Raw genomic sequence first — 23,646 nt, forward strand, 5'->3', positions numbered from 1 at the left:
AACCAATATGGGATAAAAAGAAATGACACAAGAAGTAATAAAGATAAAATTAAGAATTAATATAAAAATAATAAGCAATACTGTACAATATACAAAATACTGTACAATATACAGAACAAGACAAGAGTACCGGAGTGATAACAATCAGTGTCGGATGTATTGCACTCGGAGGGTGATATTGCACCGGTAGAGGGCAGTATTGCAATGATAAGGTAAGCCGCTGCAAAAATAGCCAACAAGGAAGAAAATGCGGAAGTGTTGAATTCACTGACCTGAAAGCCAACGCGACTGCAGGCTGTCGTCTTTATTGTTGTCTTTGTACTTATTTCACCACGAACGTGTGACGCGTGATAAAGAAACAACATCAAAGCTTGTTGGCGCCGATATAGACCCGGCGAAAACTGTTCAGTTGGCTTTATAACCCGCCTGTTTCCTAGCTGCAGAGGTTAGCAACCCGTTGCTAATAAGCGCTAGCGTGGAAAAAAATGTGTAAAGTCAAAAAGCTGAGAGCCTTGATGGAGCAGCGACTCAGTTCCGTCGTGGAAGAAATATTCGGACTGTTCGAAAGAACCATAGCAGAGTACGAGGAGGAACTTTCCAGAACAAAAGAGGAGTACGAGAGGCAACGCGAACAACTGGATGCTGCTCTCAGACCTCCAGTTCGATTACACGGAGCAGGTTTGTTTACATCTTCGCATTTTAACTCAATTAGACTTAAAAATTACACACAATCCACATTGTTTTATTTATTGGGCAAATTATTTTAATTGCCCAATTTTCTTCACTAAATGGAAGTGGTACGGCAACAGCACTGGGGTAAAAAAAACAACTTTTGATTGATTGATTGAAACTTTTATTAGTAGATTGCACAGTGAAGTTCATATTCCGTACAATTGACCACTAAATAGTAACACCCGAATAAGTTTTTCAACTTGTTTAAGTCTCCTCTCTGAGCTGCCACCTTACCGTGGTAGAGGAGTTTGCGTGTCCCAATGATCCTAGGAGCTATGTTGTCCGGGGGTTTCTATGCCCCCTGGTAGGGTCTCCCAAGGCAAACTGGTCCTAGGTGAGGGATCAGACAAAGAGCAGCTCGAAGACCTCAATGAAGAACACAAACATAGGACCCAGATTTCCCTCGCCCGGACGCGGGTCACCGGGGCCCCCCTCTGGAGCCAGGCCCGGAGGTGGGGCAAGATGGCGAGCGCCTGGTGGCCGGGCCTGTCCCCATGGGGCCCGGCCGGGCACAGCCCGAAGAGGCAACGTGGGTCCCCCCTCCAATGGGCTCACCACCCATAGCAGGGGCCATAGAGGTCGGGTGCAGTGTGAGCTGGGCGGCAGCCGAGGGCAGGGCGCTTGGCGGTCCGATCCTCGGCTACATAAGCTGGCTCTTGGGACGTGGAACGTCACTTCGCTGGGGGGGAAGGAGCCTGAGCTAGTGCGTGAGGTGGAGAAGTTCCGGCTAGATATAGTCGGACTCACTTCGACGCACAGCAAGGGCTCTGGAACCACTTCTCTTGATAGGGGATGGACTCTCTTCCACTCTGGCGTTGCCAGCAGTGAGAGGCGACGGGCTGGGGTGGCAATTCTTGTTGCCCCTCGGCTCAAAGCCTGCACGTTGGAGTTCAACCCGGTGGACGAGAGGGTAGCTTCCCTCCGCCTTCGGGTGGGGGGACGGGTCCTGACTGTTGTTTGCGTTTACGCGCCAAACGGCAGCTCAGAGTACCCACCCTTTTTGGATTCACTGGAGGGAGTACTGGAGAGTGCTCCCCCGGGTGATTCCCTCGTTCTACTGGGGGACTTCAACGCTCATGTTGGCAGCGACAGTGAAACCTGGAGAGGTGTGATTGGGAAGAATGGCCGCCCGGATCTGAACCCGAGTGGTGTTCTGTTATTGGACTTTTGTGCTCGTCACAGATTGTCGATAACAAACACCATGTTCAAACATAAGGGTGTCCATATGTGCACTTGGCACCAGGACACCCTAGGCCGCAGTTCCATGATCGACTTTGTAGTTGTGTCATCGGATTTGCGGTCTCATGTTTTGGACACTCGGGTGAAGAGAGGGGCGGAGCTTTCTACCGATCACCACCTGGTGGTGAGTTGGCTGCGATGGTGGGGGAGGATGCCGGACAGACCTGGCAGGCCCAAACGCAATGTGAGGGTTTGCTGGGAACGCCTGGCAGAGTCTCCTGTCAGAGAGAGTTTCAATTCCCACCTCCGGAAGAACTTTGAACATGTCACGAGGGAGGTGCTGGACATTGAGTCCGAGTGGACGATGTTCCGTACCTCTGTTGTCGAGGCGGCCGATTGGAGCTGTGGCCGCAAGGTAGTTGGTGCCTGTCGTGGCGGTAATCCTAGAACCCGTTGGTGGACGCCGGCGGTGAGGGATGCCGTCAGGCTGAAGAAGGAGTCCTATTGGGTTCTTTTGGCTCATGGGACTCCTGAGGCAGCAGACAGGCACCGACAGGCCAAGCGGTGTGCGGCTTCAGCGGTCGCGGAGGCAAAAACTCGGACATGGGAGGAGTTCGGGGAGGCCATGGAAAAAGACTTCCGGACGGCTTCGAAGCAATTCTGGACCACCATCCGCCGCCTTAGGAAGGGGAAGCAGTGCAGTGTCAACACCGTGTATGGTGGGGATGGTGCTCTGCTGACCTCGACTGCGGATGTTGTGGATCGGTGGAGGGAATACTTCGAAGACCTCCTCAATCCTACCAGCACATCTTCCTATGAGGAAGCAGGGCCTGGGGAATCTGTGGTGGGCTCTCCTATTTCTGGGGCTGAGGTTGCCGAGGTAGTTAAAAAGCTCCTCGGTGGCAAGGCCCCGGGGGTGGATGAGATCCGCCCGGAGTTCCTTAAGGCTCTGGATGTTGTGGGGCTGTCTTGGTTGACAAGACTCTGCAACATCGCTTGGACATCGGGGGCGGTACCTCTGGATTGGCAGACCGGGGTGGTGGTTCCTCTCTTTAAGAAGGGGAACCGGAGGGTGTGTTCCAACTATCGTGGGATCACACTCCTCAGCCTTCCCGGTAAGGTCTATTCAGGTGTACTGGAGAGGAGGCTACGCCGGATAGTCGAACCTCGGATTCAGGAGGAACAGTGTGGTTTTCGTCCTGGTCGTGGAACTGTGGACCAGCTCTATACTCTCGGCAGAGTCCTTGAGGGTGCATGGGAGTTTGCCCAACCAGTCTACATGTGCTTTGTGGACTTGGAGAAGGCATTCGACCGTGTACCCCGGGAAGTCCTGTGGGGAGTGCTCAGAGAGTATGGGGTAACGGACTGTCTTATTGTGGCAGTTCCCTCCCTGTATAATCAGTGCCAGAGCTTGGTCCGCATTGCCGGCAGTAAGTCGGACATGTTTCCAGTGAGGGTTGGACTCCGCCAAGGCTGCCCCTTGTCACCGATTCTGTTCATAACCTTTATGGACAGAATTTCTAGCCGCAGTCAGGGCGTTGAGGGGATCTGGTTTGGTGGCTGCAGGATTAGGTCTCTGTTATTTGCAGATGATGTGGTCCTGATGGCTTCCTCTGGCCAAGATCTTAAGCTCTCGCTGGATCGGTTCGCAGCCGAGTGGGAAGCGACTGGGATGGGAATCAGCACCTCCAAGTCCGAGTCCATGGTTCTCTCCCGGAAAAGGGTGGAGTGCCATCTCCGGGTTGGGGAGGAGATCTTGCCCCAAGTGGAGGAGTTCAAGTACCTCGGAGTCTTGTTCACGAGTGGGGGAAGAGTGGATCGTGAGATCGACAGGCGGATCGGTGCGGCGTCTTCAGTAATGCGGACGCTGTATCGATCCGTTGTGGTGAAGAAGGAGCTGAGCCGGAAGGCAAAGCTCTCGATTTACCGGTCGATCTACGTTCCCATCCTCACCTATGGTCATGAGCTTTGGGTCATGACCGAAAGGACAAGATCACGGGTACAAGCGGCCAAAATGAGTTTCCTCCGCCGAGTGGCGGGGCTCTCCCTTAGAGATAAGGTGAGAAGCTCTGTCATTCGGGGGGAGCTCAAAGTAAAGCCGCTGCTCCTCCACATCGAGAGGAGCCAGATGAGGTGGTTCGGGCATCTGGTCAGGATGCCACCCGAACGCCTCCCTAGGAAGGTGTTTCGGGCACGTCCGACCGGTAGGAGGCCACGGGGAAGACCCAGGACACGCTGGGAAGACTATCTCTCCCGGCTGGCCTGGGAACGCCTCGGGATCCCCCGGGAGGAGCTGGACAAAGTGGCTGGGGAGAGGGAAGTCTGGGCTTCCCTGCTTAAGCTGCTGCCCCCGCGACCCGACCTCGGATAAGCGGAAGAAGATGGATGGATGGATGGAACTTGTTTAAGTCGGGGCCCATTTAAATTGATTCATGATACAGATATATACTATTTTCATAATGCAGTCATCACACAAGATAATCATCAGAGTATATACTAGGGATGTCCCGATCCGATATTTGGATCGGATCGGCCGCCGATATTTGCAAAAAAAAAGCGTATCGGCAAGGAATGGGAAAATGCCGATCCAGATCCAGTTTAAAAAAAATTCCGGTCCGTGTTTTCCAACGCAGCTATTTAAATAATACATTCCACTTTTCTGCTGCTCCCTAATTTCCGTTCCGCATTTTCCAGCACACCTTCAACACATCCACAGGTCTGTGGATTCTCACGCAGTTGCTTTTAGCTGCTGGCATTACACGACAGGCTCTTCTCACTCTTTCCTGTGTCTCCCTCTCACAGACAGCAAGTGCACCTTCTTACACACGTCACATACTGTCACGTCATACGTCACATACTGTCACGTCATACGTCACATACGTATACGCCCTCTCCCAGCAGAGAGCGAGGTAGCAGCATGGCTAACGTTAGCTGTGATGCTAGCGCAGCCGCTAAGGTGCGCGCCTGCTCAAGCGTCCTCTGCGCACGGCAAATCTATGCCACGCACAAAATCAAATAAAAATATAAGCGCATAACAATTTTCGACACACGAACACGACAGAGAAAACAGTTTTCATCATCATTGTTCAAATATTGTAACGTCTGTCGAGACGCTTATCTCCATTCGGTGCCACACGCACACACCATCAAAATGCCGAGGCAAACATTTCCACATCAACACCGTATGAAAAAAATAGTGATTTTTTTTAGTTGTCATTTCCCTCTCTGCATGAAAGTTTAAAAGTAGCATATATTAATGCAGTATGAAGAAGAATGTTTTAATGTAGACACATAGAATCATCATACTGCTGTGATTATATGCATCAAGTGTTTATTAAAGGCTAAGGCAAAATATCGAGATATATATCGTGTATCGCAATATGGCCTTAAAATATCGCAATATTAAAAAAAGGCCATATCTCCCAGCCCTAGTTCAATGATGCCATTTCTGTTTGTCATGTATAATTTTGTCTATTTTGTGTTTATCCTTGAATAAACAGGTCAGTTTCTTGTTACCAACCATTGTGTATTATTCAAACTCCCCTAATTCAGCTGGCTAGTTGTTATCAAAAGTACTAAAACCCTTTTCAACATGATTCTGACAACTAAGTAGGCTAAATAACTTTAAACTTTAATACATGCTCGGATAGGCCAGTATCGGTCAGTATCGGTATCGGTCAGTATCGTATCGGATCGGAAGTGCAAAAACCTGGATCGGGACATCCCTAGTATATACATTGAATTATTTACATTATTTACAATCAGGGGTGTGGTATATGGAGGGGGGGGGATTAGGATTGGTTGGTATCAACACTTCTGTCATCAACAATTGCATCATCAGAGAAATGGACATTGGAACAGTGTAGGACTGACTTGGTAGGATATGTACAGCAGGTAGTGGACACAGAGAGAGAGATCAGAAAGTATAAGAAAAAGTGTCTACATTTGATTATTTACATTTGACTATTTGCAATCCGAAGAGGTATGATGTGGAAGGGAGGGTGTTAGTTTAGGGTTGAAGTTGCCTGGAGGTGTTCTTTTAGTGCGGTTTTGAAGGAGGATAGAGATGCCCTTTCTTTTACACCTGTTGGGAGCGCATTCCACAATGATGTGGCATAGAAGGAGAAAGAGTTAAGATCTTTGTTAGATCGGAATCTGGGTTTAACGTGCTTAGTGGAGCTCCCTCTGGTGTTGTGGTTATGGCGGTCATTTACGTTAAGGAAGTAGTTTGACATGTACTTTGTTTTCAGGGAGGTGTAGCGGATTTTATAGACTAGGCTCAGTGCAAGTTGTTTTACTCTGTCCTCCACCCTGAGCCAGCCCACTTTGGAGAAGTGAGTAGGAGTGAGGTGTGATCTGGGGTGGTGGTCTAGAAGTAATCTGACTAGCTTGTTCTGGGATGTTTGGAGTCTAGATTTGAGGGTTTTGGAGGTGCTAGGGTACCAGGAGGTGCATGCGTAATCGAAAAAGGGTTGAACGAGAGTTCCCGCCAGAATCCTCATGGTGCTTTTGTTGACCAGAGAGGATATTCTATAGAGAAATCTCGTTCGTTAGTTGACCTTTTTGATTACCTTGGTTGCTATTTTATCACAGGAAAGATTAGCCTCTAGAATGTAACCTAGGTAGGTGACCTCATCTTTCCTGGTGATAACAATGTCACCCACTTTTATAGTGAAGTCATTGACTTTCTTAAGGTTGATGTGGGACTGAAATAGGATGGATTCCGTTTTACCCAAGTGTATGGATAGCTTGTTGTTCTACAGAGTTCAGCACTGAGGATTTTCTCCACCTGCCGAGACATCCGCAAACAAAAACAATTCACAGTCGCATGCTGATGACATGTCGTTTATGTATATTAGGAAAAGTAAAGGCCCTAATATACTGCCTTGGGGGACTCCACAGCTTACTGAGAGGGGGGGGGGTGACCTCTACCACCTGTTTCCTCCCCTCCAAGTAAGATTGCATCCAGCTCGATGAGGTTTTATCAAATCCGATTGCTCTGAGCTTATCTAACAGTATAACGTGGTTAACGGTGTCAAAGGCCTTCTGAAAGTCCAGCATGATCATGCCGCAGTATTTGCCCGCGTCCACCTCATGTTTGATGTGATCGGTCAGATAGATAAGGCATGTGTCAGTGGAGTTCTGAAGCCAGATTGGAATTTGTGTATGAGTTTATTAGTGGCAAGGTATCTATCGACCTGTTCATAAACTATTCTCTTGAGCTGGATGTATGTATCTTTGTCGTGCGAAATTCTGTATCCCTAAAATACACTATATTGCCAAAAGTATTTGGCCAGCCATCCAAACGATCAGAATCAGGTGTCCTAATCACTTGGCCCGGCCACAGGTGTATACAATCAATCACTTCGGCATGGAGACTGTTTCTACAAACATTTGTGAAAGAATGGGCCGCTCTCAGGAGCTCAGTGATTGCCAGCGTGGAACTGTCATAGGATGCCACCTGTGCAACAAATCCAGTCGTGAAATTTCCTCCCTCCTAAATATTCCAAAGTCAACTGTCGGCTTTGTTATAAGAAAATGTAAGAGTTTGGGAACAACAGCGACTCAGCCACCAAGTGGTAGGCCACGTAAACTGACAGATGCTGAAGCGCATAGTGCAAAGAGGTCGCTGACTTTCTGCACAGTCAGTTGCTACAGAGCTCCAAACTTCATGTGACCTTCCAATTATCCCACGTACAGTACGCAGAGAGCTTCACGGAATGGGTTTCCATGGCCGACCAGCTGCATCTAAGCCATACATCACCAAGTCCAATGCAAAGCGTCGGATGCAGTGGTGTAAAGCACGTCTACTCTGGACTCTAGAGCAGTGGAGACGCCTTCTCTGGAGAAATGAATCACGCTTTTCCATCTCTCAATCTGATGGACAAGTCTGGGTTTGGAGGTTGCCAGGAGAACGGTACATTTCGGACTGCATTGTGCCGAGTGTGAAATTTGGTGTAGGAGGAAATATGGTGTGGGGTTGTTTTTCAGGAGTTGGGTTTGGCTCCTTAATTCCAGTAAAAGGAACTTTGAATGCTCCAGGATACCAAAACATTTTGGACAATTCTATGCTCCCAACCTTATATATATACAAATGGTTTACTGAACCAGGAGTGCTCTATTACATTTGCTTATGGAACACAATCTGTTCTCCCAAGAACCAGTATAGACCAGGGGTTAAGACTGCTGACTCGGAATGAAAGGTACTGGGTTCAAACCCCACTCTGGTTAATGGTATTTTGTTCTACCTCATCATACTTTACTAAGCCAGGAGTCCTCGATTACATTTGTGTATGGAAAAAAATATTCTCTCCACAAGAGTCAGGATAGCCCAGTGGTTAAGACTGTTGACTCAGGTTGAAGGGTGCTGGGTTGAATCCTGGTTGGGTTGACATGTAATTTACAAAACTGGCTGGAGGCTTCAAGGTGACATATATTGTGACTGTCACTTCTCCCATGTATTGTTAAAATAATTATTTAACATTTTTTTTTTTTTTTAATCCAATTACAATTAACCTATTTTTTATTTTAATTGTACCCAGGAGAGGTCATTGGTCAACGCTCCTTATTTTTAATTTTATACTCCTATTCCCACCCACCTCAGGAATTACACTCACTCGCACACACTCATTCTCACACACACACACGCACACACACACACACACATTCTCACACACAGGTAACCCCTGAGGTGTCATCATTGACTATTTGACAATTTATTTTTTTATTATTATTATCTTTAGTGTTGACTTAATTTTTCAACTATATGTTACTCAAACAACGAGCACATAACATTACTCTGTGTGTGGGAGAAGAAACACCCCACAATGTATGTCGTTTTGACGCCATACAGCCAAATTACTGGTTCCATGTATGGGGTTTGGACTCAGTACCCCTGTATTAGGAGCCCACAGTGTTTACCATTGAGCTATCCTGGGTCCCAGTAAGTTTCGGTTTTCGGTCATGTACAAATGTAATCAGTGAACTATGATCGAGGCGAAAGAAAGAACAAGATCATCCAAGTAATGGATTTGAACCAAGTAGTACTGCGTAAGATGCAGCAGTCTTAACCATTGAGCATCCTGGGTTTTGTTAAGACAAGATTTTGACAGTAATTTGTTCCACCTTTATCATACTGTACTGAACCAGGAGTCCTCTATTACATTTGTGTATGGAACACAATCATTTCTTCCCAAGACCCAGGACAGACCAGGGGTTGAGACTGCTGACTCGGAATGAAAGGTACTGGGTTCGAACCCGGTGATCAAAGTATTTTTTCCGATGGTCGAGTTTTCGGTACATCACTTGTCAATAGTGTGCAAATTATATATATATATATATCAATTAATACTGCAACGACCCGCTGGTGGTTTAGATTTGATGTTAGTTTTTCTCATGTTTGCAAACACACCCTCCAAGTTGAGCTGTTTTAAAAAGCATAATGTTTAAAAACATTTCATTAAAGCAAATGAAATGTCCAGTCATGGTTTTAAACACTTTAAAATTATCTAGGGTAGACTTATTCATGATGAAAAAGTAATTAATAATTTTGAGTTAACTATGAACAACATGCAAGTAATCCTGATTATATATTTTGATTGTTAGACAGCCCTAATAAATAAAAAAAAATAGACATAGTCTAGTCAGCAATTTCCTTTTTTAATTTTATTGCTGCTGGATAACTTGAGGGGCTGATTAAAACAAATTCAATTGGTGCATTTTGGCGTGGCTTGGCTATTATATATTATTAAAATATTTCTACTACATGAAAAGAAGTCTCGCATCGTGCATTTTTTTTGTATTTTAATCACACCTGGGAAAAATGGCACACTCTGGGCTAATTCCAAACGGCTCGTTTGGAGTAAGTATGAAGGAAACCAACATTGTTTAATAAATATCTATGCAAGGCCTCCATGGTTTCTTTCTCCATTGTACTGTAGGAGTCAAACTCCAGTTCCACACACATACACACTGCTAAAATGTGTATTGAAAAACTCCATCCAATGTTTTTAGCACGCTCTTACCTGTGCACATCCTAATCGAATTTGGCTTCTAAAAGATGATCTTATTTGTTGTTGTTGTCTGCTAGGTTGCAATGGTCGAGGACCCAGATGAGTTGTATTGTTTTGAATATGGGAAAGCCGATAGGGAGGATTGGATTGATATTAGAGGGGTCTGTGGTGTTGGGGTTGCTGACAGCTTGGACTAGGGACTTGCAGTCGCTGATGATGGAAACTGAGGACTAGTCGTCATTCTGATGCATCCAAGAGATGGTGGCAATCATGGCAGATTTTTAGAAAATGGATGGATGGATGAATGGATGGATGGATGGATGGAAATGAGCTGCTTAAAGGTCACAGTGGTAGCATGCCAAGAGTCGAGGACCCAGATGAGTTGTATTGTTTTGAAGATGGGAAAGCCAATAGGAAAAAGTAATTAGCTTGTGCAGCCCTTTGAGACACTTGTGATTTAGGGCTATATAAATAAAGATTGATTGATTGATTGAATTAGCCACCTGCCTTGACTCACATATGAACTTGAAGTGCCATCACATTCCTAACCCATAGGGTTCAATATGATGTCGGTCCACCTTTTGCAGCTATTACAGCTTCAACTCTTCTGGGAAGGCTGTCCACAAGGTTGCGGAGTGTGTTATAGCAATTTTCGACCATTCTTCCAAAAGCGCATTGGTGAGGTCACACACTGATGTTGGTCGAGAAAGCCTGGCTCTCGGTCTCCGTTGTAATTAATCGCAAATGTGTTCTATCGGGTTCAGGTCAGGACTCTGTGCACTATGCGCTTCTGTTCTGTCAGTTTACGTGGCCTACCACTTCATGTCTGAGTTGCTGTTGTTCCCAAAATCTTCCATTTTCTTATAACAAAGCCGACAGTTAGTGATGGGTCCGGCAACACCGATGCATTGGCGCATGCGTCAAGCTCATAGAGCGAAACCCTGTGTCGGTGCGCGTACCGCTTTTAGAAAGTCATGTGACCGATCATGAGCTGTTTTGGTCACGTGACCGATACGCGAACTGTGTCGCACTGACGCCTCCTCTGTGCCCTGTGAGCGGCTCTTTTCTACAGCCGGAGAAATAATAACTAAGAAGAGAAAGCGTCTAAAATTGAATACGTTGGAAAAACTGTTTTTTTTTTTTTATAAAAATGTGTAAAAAAAAAAAATAATAATTTCCAGGTCCACAAGCATCCTCATTCACAACACGTTCTCTTAGATTTCCATGTTATGATACATGTTCACATTATATATTGACTGTATCTAAAAAAGACAAAAATATATTTTTATTTAAATGAAGTTATGAAATAATCCTAAATGAAATACAAGGACTTGGTTTATATTATTGTATATACTAGGTCAGTGGTTCTCAACCTTTTTTCAGCAATGTACCCCCTGTGAATATTTTTTTAATTCAAGTACCCCCTAATCAGAGCAAAGCATTTTTGGTTGAAAAAAAAAAAGATGAAGTAAAATACAGCACTATGTCATCAGTTTCTGATTTATTAAATTGTATAACAGTGCAAAATATTGCTCATTTGTAGTGGTCTTTCTTGAACTATTTGGAAAAAAAGATATAAAAATAGCTAAAAACTTGTTGAAAAATAAACAAGTGATTCAATTATAAATAAAGATTTCTACACCTAGAAGTAATAATCAACTTAAAGTGCCCTCTTTGGGGATTGTATTAGAGCTCCATCTGGATTCATGAACTTAATTCTAAACATTTATTCACAAAAAAAAAAATCTTTAACATCAATATTTATGGAACATGTCCACAAAAAATCTAGCTGTCAACACTGAATATTGCCTTGTTGCATTTCTTTTCACAGTTCTTTTTGACAGACATTTTAGTGACAAACCTGAGCTTGTGCTTCACGGAGTTTATGAACTTACAGTCATATTTTGTTGAAGTATTATTCAATAAATATATTTATAAAGGATTTTTGAATTGTTGCTATTTTTAGAATATTTAAAAAAAATCTCACGTACCCCTTGGCATACCTTCAAGTACCCCCAGGGGTACGCGTACCCCCATTTGAGAACCACTGTACTAGGTCATAAAATCAGTGTCAGTTGAGTCGGTCCATAGGTTGCCTGTAGGGATTTTTAATGTCCAGCAGATGTCAGTATTTAGTGACACAGTATCAATACAGTTTTGCAATGTGTGGAAACGCTTCATGAGGCCTCATCAACCCATCACTACCGACAGTTGACTTTGGAATATTTAGGAGCGAGGAAATTTCACGACTGGATTTGTTGCACAGGTGGCATCCTATGACAGTTCCACGCCAGAAATCACTGAGCTCCTGAGAGCGTCCCATTCTTTCATAAATGTTTGTAGAAACAGTCTCCATGCCTAAGTGCTTGATTTTATACACCTGTGGCCAGGCCAAGTGATTAGGACACCTGATTCTGATCATTTGGATGGGTGGCCTAATACTTTTGGCTGTGGTGTTGGGGTTACTGACAGCTTTTTCGTGATTTTTTATTTATTTTTTTGTGTCCTGTCCAGCTTCTCAGGCAAATCATATAGTTGATGTAGATGCCCATGTCGGCTGTTCAGATTTACTTTACAAAAGAGAAGTGTAGGATACTTCTCTTGTTGCCTTATTTGTATTTGACTTTATTAAATGTATTTATATTATCATTTAGTGCAGCCGGGCAGGAGCAGGAGGGGATAGAAAGAGAAAAAAAGAAGACAGAGGGGGAAATTGTGGGGACAAGAGGGGGATTAGACAGAGAGACAAAAACAACAACAGCAAACAACAACAACAACAATAGAGCAACATCAGCAAATACGACATGTACAAATATGATGGTAAAAGTAATAGCAAATAAGCAGTTAGCGAAAAATAAAAAATAATACAGAAATGACAATGAGCATTATTACACTACAAATGGATCAATACAAATACCAATAGAAATAGCGCTATTGATAATGAACAATACCAATAATTTACCTTTATTATCAATCAAGTGCTTGATTTTATACACTTGTGGCCGGGCCAAGTGATTAGGACACCTGATTCTGATCATTTGGATGGGTGGCCTAATACTTTTGGCTGTGGTGTTGGGGTTACTGACAGCTTTTTCGTGATTTCAATGATTCGTACAGCCGAAAACAATGCAAAGATAGTTAAATTTAGACCATATTAGTTTAGTCCTGGTGTTATTTATGCCCTGAACGGGATACCTTAAGGCAGTGGTTCTCAACCTTTTTTCAGTGATGTACCCCATGTGAAATTTTTTTTAATTCAAGTACCCCCTAATCAGAGGGGTTTTTTTTGGTTGAAAAAAAGAGATAAAGAAGTATAATACAGCACTATGTCATCAGTTTCTGATTTATTAAATTGTATAACAGTGCAAAAATATTGCTCATTTGTAGTGGTCTTTCTTGAACTATTTGGAAAAAAAGATATAAAAATAACTAAAAACTAGTTGAAAAATAAACAAGTGATTCAATTATAAATATGTCCACAAAAAATCTAGCTGTCAACACTGAATATTGCATTGTTGCATTGTAATGAATGGAATAGCCTACTTGATTTGATGTTCAGTTTATCAACTTACATTCATATTTTCTTGAAGTATTATTCAATAAATATATTTATAAAGGATTTTTGAGTTGTTGCTATTTTTAGAATATTTAAAAAAAAATCTCACGTACCCCTTGGCATACCTTCAAGTACCCCCAGGGGTACGCGTACCCCCATTTGAGAACCACTGCCTTAAGGTTCATAGAAACTGCAACTGCATTGCATTTTCAGAAATAGATGGAAAGTTTCTCAATCCAAAACTGTTTTTAACCAAGTTATTCCTACTGTAGAAACTACCACCAAGGAACTACTTTTCTAGCGTAGCCTTGCTACAGTTTTTGCATGGCAACAACTCTACCGTTGCTATGCGCTCAGTGAAATCAGTGCGCCTAGAAAAGAAGTTGTGGCAATGGTTACAATGAGCATAATACTGTAAATATTATGTTGTCATGTTTGTGCCTGTTACCACATTGCATGTGTACTTAAAGCATGTATATAAATATACATGCTTACATACAAACTTACAGCATGTACAGTACAGGCCAAAAGTTTGGACACAGCTTCTCCTCCAATGCTTTTCTTTATTTTCATGACTATTTACATTGTAGATTGTCAATGAAGGCACATATTAACACATGTGGAGTTAGGAACGTAACAAAAAAAGGTGAAATAACTGAAAACATGTTTTATATTCTAGTTTCTTCAAAATAGCCACCCTTTGCTCTGATTAATGCTTTGCACACTCTTGGCATTCTCTCGATGAGCTTCAAGCACACCTGTGAAGTGAAAGCCATTTCAGGTGACTACCTCTTGAAGAGAATGCCAAGAGTGTGCACAAAAGCAATCAGAGCAAACGGTTATTTCACCTTTTTTTGTTAAGTACCGTATTTTTCGGAGTATAAGTCGCACCAGAGTATAAGTCGCACCTGCCAAAAATGTATAATAAAAAAGGAAAAAAACATATTTAAGTCGCACTGGAACCCGGCCAAACTATGAAGAAAACTGCGACTTATAGTCAGAAAAATAGGGTGCATAACTCCACATGTGTTCATTCATAGTTTTGATGCCTTCAGTGACAATCTAAAGTGTAAATAGTCATGTTAGTGGTAGTAGTAGAGTTAGCGGGCGGCCGAGAGTGGAGTCGGCTCTCTTGGTTGCTTTGTTGGGTCTGCTCCTGTCTCTGGCCATGCTCCCTCCACCCCAGCAGACAATGGCGTGGAACACCGCAGAGGCCACCACAGTGTATATGTTTCTTTTACTTTATATTCATAGCTGTATGTAGAAGTGGCTGGTTGCGTCAGCTCTGCTCCTTTAATGTCTTTAATGTCCTTTGTGTTCTTTGATGTTTGATGTTTCCCTCTTACACACATGTAAGAGGGATGTGTGCTATGGCTATGAGTTGTTTTTTCCCTTGGCCTTAGTCTGGACCCCGTCTCAAGGGGCCCAGGCTTAGACCAATTATTTTTTTCTCTCCTCCCCCGCCCCCCATTGTCTACCTGTATCTCACCTTTTTTGTAAGGGGCGCCAGAAGTTGGCAGACCAGTCAGCGATCCTGTTCTGTCTCCCTGTAATGTTTGTCTGATCTTAAATGGGATTGTGCTGAAAATGTTAATTTCCCCTCTGGGATTAAGAGAGTATTTCTGATTCTGATGAAAATAAGGAAAATGCATTGAATGAGAAGGTGTGTCCAAACTTTTGGCCTGTACTTTATATAAAACGGTGACAGAGGTTTTTGGAGGGTTTTTAGAGGGCTTTATAGGCAAAATGGATCATATACCCACTGTCTGCATCGTTAACTGCCTCTTACTAGAAGTTTTTTAATATTTAGAACACCGAAAAGGTAAAGATATGTGTGTTTCGTCTCACATAAGGATTGTGAATGATAGGCAAAAAAGTGCAATTCCATTTTAATACACACAGAGCTTTAATTATGTCTGCTTATGTGCATTGTCCGTTTCTATGCATATATTATCATATTACATACCTTTTTATAGTTGAAGTAAGCGCTGCAAACTAAAATAACATTTGTGTTTTAATGTTGTCCCGCAGATGTCCAGCAGGTGTCCGTGAAGAAAGAAGTTGAGGTTCTCTCAGAGCAACAGGAGTGGCGCTCCAATGCGGGGCAGGAGGAGCCGGGGCCCGCCTTCATTAAAGAGGAAGAGGAGGATCTGTGGGAGCAGTTTCAAGGGTTGGAGGAGGCCGACGTCACCAATTTGATGTCTCCAGGTGTCCCATATAAGAGTGAGGACGACGAAGATTATGATGGTGAGTTCCTACAGCTTCATCACAGTCAAAGTGAGGAGAACAGAAGCGCAGACCCTCAAATTCAACACATGACAACAGAAATTGTTGGAGGCGAGATGTCAGACTCTTCTGAGACTGAGCTCAGTGGCGAGGACAAAGAACCTTTGGAGAGTAATGAGGACTCTAAAGGTGATTTGAGACATCACACTGACAGAAAAGCTTTTGCCTGCTCTGAATGTGGGAAATCATTTAACAAAAGGGGAAGTCTGAATAGACACGTAAGAACACACACCGGAGAGAAACCTTTTGCTTGCCTAGTTTGCGCTAAAAGATTCTGTACAACTGATCAGATGAATAGACACTTGATGATACATACAGGAGAGAATCCTTTTTCGTGTTCCGTTTGTGGGAAAAAATTCAAGAAGAAATATGAAATGATGTTACACATGAGAATACACACTGGAGAGAAACCTTTCACCTGCTCTGTTTGCAATAAGGGTTTCTCCAGGAAGCAGTATTTGACCATACACTTGAGATCACACATGGAGGAGAAGCAATTTTCCTGCTCGCTTTGCACGAAAAAATTCACTAGTAAAAACTACTTCATGACACACATGAGAACACACACCGGGGAGAAACCGTTTCGTTGCGACGTGTGCGATAAAAGGTTCACGTATAAATACCAAGTTAGTAGACACAAGTGCGCAACGGTCATGGAAGCTGCAGGGACTTAAATGTACTTAAACTGTGATTGTACTAAATGTACTTTAAAACACAGCATGTTGTGGTGTTTTATGTTTTTAATTCTAAAGTTGTATAAAACGTGCATTTGTGTAAATAATTAATATGACGCACAATATTATAGTAATGTTTTTTTTACACATTACTGTCACTGGATTGTCATTTGGTGTTTTGATCAAATAAAATCACACTAATTCTCCCCACTGTTGTATTTTTGTACAAATACGCAGGTGACGGTCTCCATGGTGACGGCCAATTATACCAAATTCCTAATTTAAATAGGGCAGGACCACTTTTTTGCACTTGCCCACTAATCGTACTCACAACAGGAGCCGTTTACTATAGTAGATATTTTCGTAAAAGACAGCAACCTTGTTGTACTTTTGATGGGAACATTTTTCAAACATATTAGATTATTCAAAGTGAAACCAAATTCCTCTCATAGATCAATCATTTTAAAGTAATAAATACAAAAATATGGGACATTTTGAAAGATAGGAACGCTCTTCATTTATTATCTTTATTGGATAACTTGATTTGCAGTGGCGGGCCGTGTGTTTCCCACCTAGGCCTTCAGTGAAGTCCGACTTAAATGATTACCTCTCAGAAAACCATCATTGATGTCACCACGTGACAATTGCTGGAGATATACTATACAGAAACACATTTATGCACTACTGGGCATTGATACACCACCAACAGTGTACATAACAGGTTTTTTCTGGCGCAATTAAAAATCAATAAACCCGCATCAGCAATTAAAACATATCTTATGTGGTACTGTCTAAATAAAAATTGCAAAAAAACATGTTCAACGTGAAAAAAATTAAGAAACAAAATATCTGAACTCAATTTGTAAAGCCCATTCGAGCTTCCGGCGTTTCTCTTTAAATATCCTTCTTGAAAATGGCCTTGCAAATATATGTGTTGTCTTGTCTAATCATAAAAGATGCAGACGAAGCGTGTTGGCTGAGTTCTTAAAGTTTACTCCACAAGGTGCTCATCAAAAATATCCCGCTTCCGGCATGGCTAAACGCGGCTACTGCACATGCGTCACTACTGTGGCATGCTGGGTAATGGAGTTCTTATGTTACCTAGCTCATAACATCACACTATATTATCTTCCTTAGGTCAGCTAGAAGGCCTTACTGACAACAACTTGTGATCTGATTGGCTATCGCAACTGTCTATCAACTGTATGTCCCCGTTCACTTACAGTGCACAGACATTGTTGATTCTGAAGGCTTCTGGCAGATTTGGTACAGCATGGCAACAAAAGCTAGCTGAATTCTGATTGGATACAAACTAAAACTAAAAACAGCGCTGGAACGTGCATAATATGACATGAAGAGAATATGAATACTTTTCAATATTTAGGGAAAGTAAATAAAAAAATAATTTTTATCTTTAATTATGATCATGATTTCTGGTTACCAGCAGAGATGACGGCACACCACTGCTTGTTTGTTATTATTATTATTATTATTCTCAATTTTACTGCCACTTCATTATTTTTTTTATTTAACATTCCTTGTCTGTATGGGCAATGCATGTTTATGTTGATGTGTAAAGTACTCCTCCTGTTAAGGGACACCATTGAAAGTGTGCTTGTATATTATTGTTGTTTATAAGGAAAGAAAAAAAATTATCCATCCCAGCTTTCACTATTCGAACTCCCAAGATGCTTTGCGCGTCCAGCTCTGAAATATATTTTTTAACATGGCGGCGCTACGCGGGGCAGAAACAGTGACTTTTGAATTTAGTACTGTATAGATTTAAAAAAAAAAAAAACATCTTACATTTAAAGCTTGGTGTTACGTCGCACTGGTACTTACATTTGTGTTGTATTACGAGACATAAATGATCGTAATTTTGAGCTACCTCCGTGCTGTCCGCTCCTCTTTAGCCGGATAAAGAGCCTCATAGCCGGGCTGTGCTGTCAGCTCTATGCACGGAGCTTTTTTTCAACGGTTGAAAGTAAAGCCATAAATGTGTCGTTCATTTATAAATAACGAGACTTTGTCGTGTGAATAATGAGCTTCTCATGTCACTGAATGAATCCGTACATGCGTCTTCTTCGTTGAATGCACATTAACATTATTTAGGCTATGAGTCCCTCTGCTGGTCGAATTCAATATCACAGTCAGTTTAGCTGCATGTCATGACAGCGATTGATTGACGTCTTAGTGTTTAAAATATTTATTTGCGACTAATTGCATTTTGTCTGTTATTTTGCAATTATTTGCAGCTATATGTTTGTTGATTTTAAGTATAGCTTCAACATAAATATAGCTTAAATACAATCTACATAGGATTTGTGTGCTTTCTTCAAATATTTGTTTATTAAAAATTACGCTTTTTTTTAACAGCCCAACACGGAATGGACACAAACATATTTTTACAGCAACACTAATTTTTGTCAACTTGTTATTTCGTTCACTTTGACGGCCCTACTTAGCATACTTCTTATTACTGTGTGACTGTGCAATTGAAGTGAACTCTTTATGCGTCATAAATTATTGAATACATAAATGGATCGAGATCAGTTGTTTGTGGACATCATGTGCATTTTTATTTCCCTGGAAAAATGTTAATGTGTTAATTTAAAGTTAAAGTACCAATTATTGTCACACACACACAAGGTGTGGCGAAATTATTCTGTGCATTTGACCCATCACCCTTGATCACCCCCTGGGAGGTGAGGGGAGCAGTGAGCAGCAGTCAATCATTTTGGTGCTTTAACCCCCAATTCCAACCCTTTTCTGTGATAAAACGCATCAAACACCAAAAATAGGTCCTTTTGATTCCGCTTATAACATTTGCTTTTAGTCCGCTTGTTTACTAGCCGCAAAGAGAAACTAATGAAAATGGAAAGCCGTAAGCCAACAAAATGCAGGTTTTGTCCGTCACAAAATGTGTAAAGTAAAAAATGCGGAGAACGTCAATAAAGCAGCGATAGAAGCTGCTGTGGAAGAAATACGTGATCGGTTTCATAGTTCGAGGAGAAGAAGAAAAAAAGAGAAACAACAAGAACTTCTGGATTCTGTTGTCAATCCAGGGGCGTTGCGAGGCACTAAGCAAAACAATCTACAATTATATATATCAATAATAATATATATATATCAGTATATATCATATACTGTACATATATTATGTAAATATTACATACATGTTATATTTTATATTGCTACTATGGTAATTTTTTTGTCTATTTTATACCTGCATTGTCCTTTCCATCCTTTCCAACTTTTCATCCTTTGTAATTGAGCTACTGTGTGGAACAATTTCCCTAGTGGATCATTAAGGTTTGTCTAAGTCTAAAACTGGGGAACTGGCCCCCACCACACTTTCTGTCCCTTTCCATTATGTCCCTGCACTTTTCTGCCCTATAATGTCCAGTTGAAGGAAACCACAGGCTAGCTTATGTTACCATTAGTGGTTTAACAGAACATACAGTACAGGCCAAAAGTTTGGACACACCTTCTCCTCATTCAATGGGTTTTCTTTATTTTCATGACTTTTTACTTTGTAGATTGTCCCTGAAGGCATCAAAACTATGAATGAACACATGTGGAGTTATGTACCGTATTTTTCGGACTATAAGTCGCAGTTTTTTTCATAGTTTGGCTGGGCTCCAGTGCGACTTATATATGTTTTTTTCCTTTTTTATTATGCATTTTCGGCAGATGCGACTTATACTCCGAAAAATACGGTACTTAACAAAAAAAGGTGAAGTAACTGAAAACATGTTTTATATTTTAGTTTCTTCAAAATTGCCACCCTTTGCTCTGATTACTGCTTTGCACACTCTTGGCATTCTCTTGATGAGCTTTTTTTTTTTTTTTTTTTTTTTAGGATTCTAAATATAATAAAACACTTGCAAAATGCGGCTAATGGGAGTAACCATTGTTGCCTTCAAAGCCCTCTAAAACAACTTAACACCCGTCCCCCATCAACGTTTTATATACACACTGCAAATTAGCATCCGAACAATTGTGATGGTAAAAATTATAGCAAAGAAGCAGTTAGTGAAATAAATAATACATAAATGACAATGAACATTATTACACTACAAATGGAGCAATACAAATACTAATAGAAATAGCACTATTGATAATGAATAATAACAATAATTACCTCTATTATCAACAATACAATTGTTCAAATGCAACAATACATATATGTAATGATAACTTGAAATACAAAAGAAACAGATAAATGGAGGGGAAGAAAGAGAAGCCAACTATATTAACCTTGTAGATTGTTATAGTAACAATAGGTTAAGCTTTGTCAGTGTGCCATGTGTTACCCAGTTTCCTCTAGGGCAACAACGTTAATATGTTTGATGAAACGTGATTATTTGCATGAGTGTATGTATATGTATGTACTTGTATGTGTATATGTATGTTTGTACAGTGAATGTATATGTACCGTATGTATATATGTATAGATTGTACTTGTAAATAAATATGAAACATAATAGATCTATTTTGTGTGAGAGTATTCTCTCCTATTCTTGAGAAAATGAATCACATAAAAGGTACACATCGATAAATTTAAAAGCAAACATTTATAAAAGTTAGTATACACAATATTTTCCTATAAATCATGAACATGATGTTCCCTCCAAAAACATTTTCATGCTAAAATGCCATATGAATGATTTAGTTGGCGTAAACTCGACAGGCTAAAATAAAACCTTGTTTGTGTTTTTTTTTTCTTTTTTCCTGCAGACATCCAGCAGGTGTCAGAGAAGGTTGAAGACAAGCTTCCCACTAAGAAGCAAGAGTGGATCCCCTGTGTGGGGCAGAACCTTAAAGAGGAAGAGGAGGAACCGTGTGAGCAGCTTCAGTCCTCACAGTTTCATCACAGTGTGGAGAACAGAGGGGCGGAGCCTCTAACTCAACACATAACAGAAGTTGATGGAAAGCGTTGTAAAAACATAAACTCCCAACCAGACGGAATCTTTGCTCCACTGTCAGCCATGGACGACGTGATGTCAGACTCTTTTGAGAACAATCACTGTGATGACACCCAAGAAGTGGACACAAGACGTCAGACTAACAACAAACATTGCTCCGAATGTGGGAAATCCTTTGCACTGAGGAGTAATTTGACAATACACATGAGAACACATACAGGAGAGAAACCTTTTGCTTGCTCAGTTTGCGCTAAAAGATTCTCCTTAAAACAAAATATGATATTACACATGAGAACGCACACTGGAGAGAAACCATTTGCTTGCTCGGTTTGCGATAAAAGATTCTCCTTAAATCAAAATATGATGTTACACATGAGAACGCACACTGGAGAGAAACCTTATGCTTGCTCATTTTGTGCAAAAAGATTCTCTTTACAAGGTCCCCTGAAAAGACACCTTATGGTACATACAGGGGAAAATCCCTTTGCTTGCTCAGTTTGTGATAAAAGATTCAAGATCAAAGCGGAAATGATACTACACATGCATAAACACACTGGTGAGAAACCGTTTACCTGCGCCGTGTGCAGGAAGAGTTTCTCCACAAAGCAGACTATGACCAAACACATGAGATCGCACATGGAGGAGATGCAATTTTCCTGCTCGTTTTGCCCGAAAAGATTCACCAGTAAAAATTATGTCATGATACACATGAGAACGCACACTGGGGAGAAACCGTTCAGTTGCATTGTGTGCGAAAAGAGGTTCACATATAAGTATCAGGTCAGCAGACACAAGTGTGTAACAGCTATTGAAACGGCAGGGGTTTAAATACACCCAAACTGTTAAAACTCATGTATGTTTTGTACTTGATGTGGTTAAGTTAACGTTATAGGTGTGTCCCATTTTGTGTTTTTTGTCTTCCATATAATTGTGTGCATTTACTAATTAAGCAACGTGAAACACTATCTTATTTTTGTAAATGAGTGCATTCATTTGTAATAAAAGTAATTACAAATATTAATAAAATAAACGAGCTACAGTAGTATTGTTAAATAGGATAAAGTTGCATCAGCTGTGTAAGTGGGACAGTCAAGAGTTACTAAGAATTAAACCTTCATAGAATATTCCAATGGAACTGCTAGGGGTCATCTTGACCCCACTTGTGGAAGAGTGGGGTAATGATTCAAATACCGCAATTTCTTAAAATTAATGAAAGAATAAATAAACATGCAAATGGCCTCATGTCACAAACATTTTTTATGAGGAATACTTGGAATAGGAATACATTACAACTTTTCGTTTTAAACATTTTGAACAATAACATTATTGAGTGTTTATGTATTAGTTATTTCACTCCCTAACAAGCGTTTGTCCGACCAGTTGTAACATTTTCAAAACTCTAAACACAATTACCACAGCATTGATCTTTTGTGGCCATACCATTCACACATTTCATGTCATTTTCACACAATATACAGTCAGTGAACGCAAGTCCACAATGTTTGTATTTTCTCACAGTAACAGACAAGATGTGGACCGATCGTGTCTTCCGGTACCGATCAAGCACTTCTTGCTTCAACCACAATGTATGTTCATCTGATATTCTTCATTTTTCAAATTCAAGCTTTATCTTTTGAAGTGAGAGGCATAAAAGAGGATATTTTCAGTTGTTTTTACCAGTGTTGTTCAATGCATTGAGAGGCTGCAAAGAGAGGACTCTGATAACTTCCATCAGGAGAGGCTCTACCCAGAACTTAATGAACACACTTAAAGTATATCTGCTACCCTAACATTTCAGTAGTGTGTATGAGAGTGTTTTTTTCTATCACACACAGAAGTGTGTGATAGAAAAACATTTTCCGTTGAGAGCATTTCAGTAGTGTATATGAGCGTGTCAGTTGTGTGTATGAGAGTGTTTCAGTACTGTATGTGAGAGAAAAACATTTCAGTAGTGTGTATGAGAGTGTTTCAGTAGTGTGTGCAAGAGAAATAAATTTCGGTTGTTTATGTGAGAGCATTTCAGTAGTGTTTATGAGAGTGTTTTAGTAGTGTTTATGGGAGTGTTTCAGTCATGTGTATGAAAGTGTTTCAGTAGTGTGTGAGATAGAAAAACATTTCAGTTGTTTTTGTGAGAGCATTTCAGTATGATAAATGATAAATGGGTTATACTTGTATAGCGCTTTTCTACCTTCAAGGTACTTAAAGCGCTTTGACAGTATTTCCACATTCACACACACATTCACACACTGATGGCGGGAGCTGCCATGCAAGGCGCTAAA

General features: G+C 41.3%; 1 protein-coding gene across 1 annotated transcript; it reads left to right on the forward strand.

The window, feature by feature from the left end:
• The first annotated feature begins 245 nt into the window (after window positions 1–245).
• On the forward strand, window positions 246–23,018 carry LOC133617805 (uncharacterized). The gene is made up of 3 exons (XM_061978040.1): window positions 246–678; window positions 15,511–15,726; window positions 21,180–23,018. The coding sequence occupies exons 1-3, from the start codon at window positions 486–488 to the stop codon at window positions 22,193–22,195; spliced, it is 1,425 nt and encodes a 474-aa protein (XP_061834024.1). The 5' UTR covers window positions 246–485; the 3' UTR covers window positions 22,196–23,018.
• The last annotated feature ends 628 nt before the right edge of the window (window positions 23,019–23,646 follow it).

The sequence above is a fragment of the Nerophis lumbriciformis genome, linkage group LG18, assembly GCF_033978685.3.
Source record: "Nerophis lumbriciformis linkage group LG18, RoL_Nlum_v2.1, whole genome shotgun sequence".
Classification (NCBI taxonomy): domain Eukaryota; kingdom Metazoa; phylum Chordata; class Actinopteri; order Syngnathiformes; family Syngnathidae; genus Nerophis; species Nerophis lumbriciformis.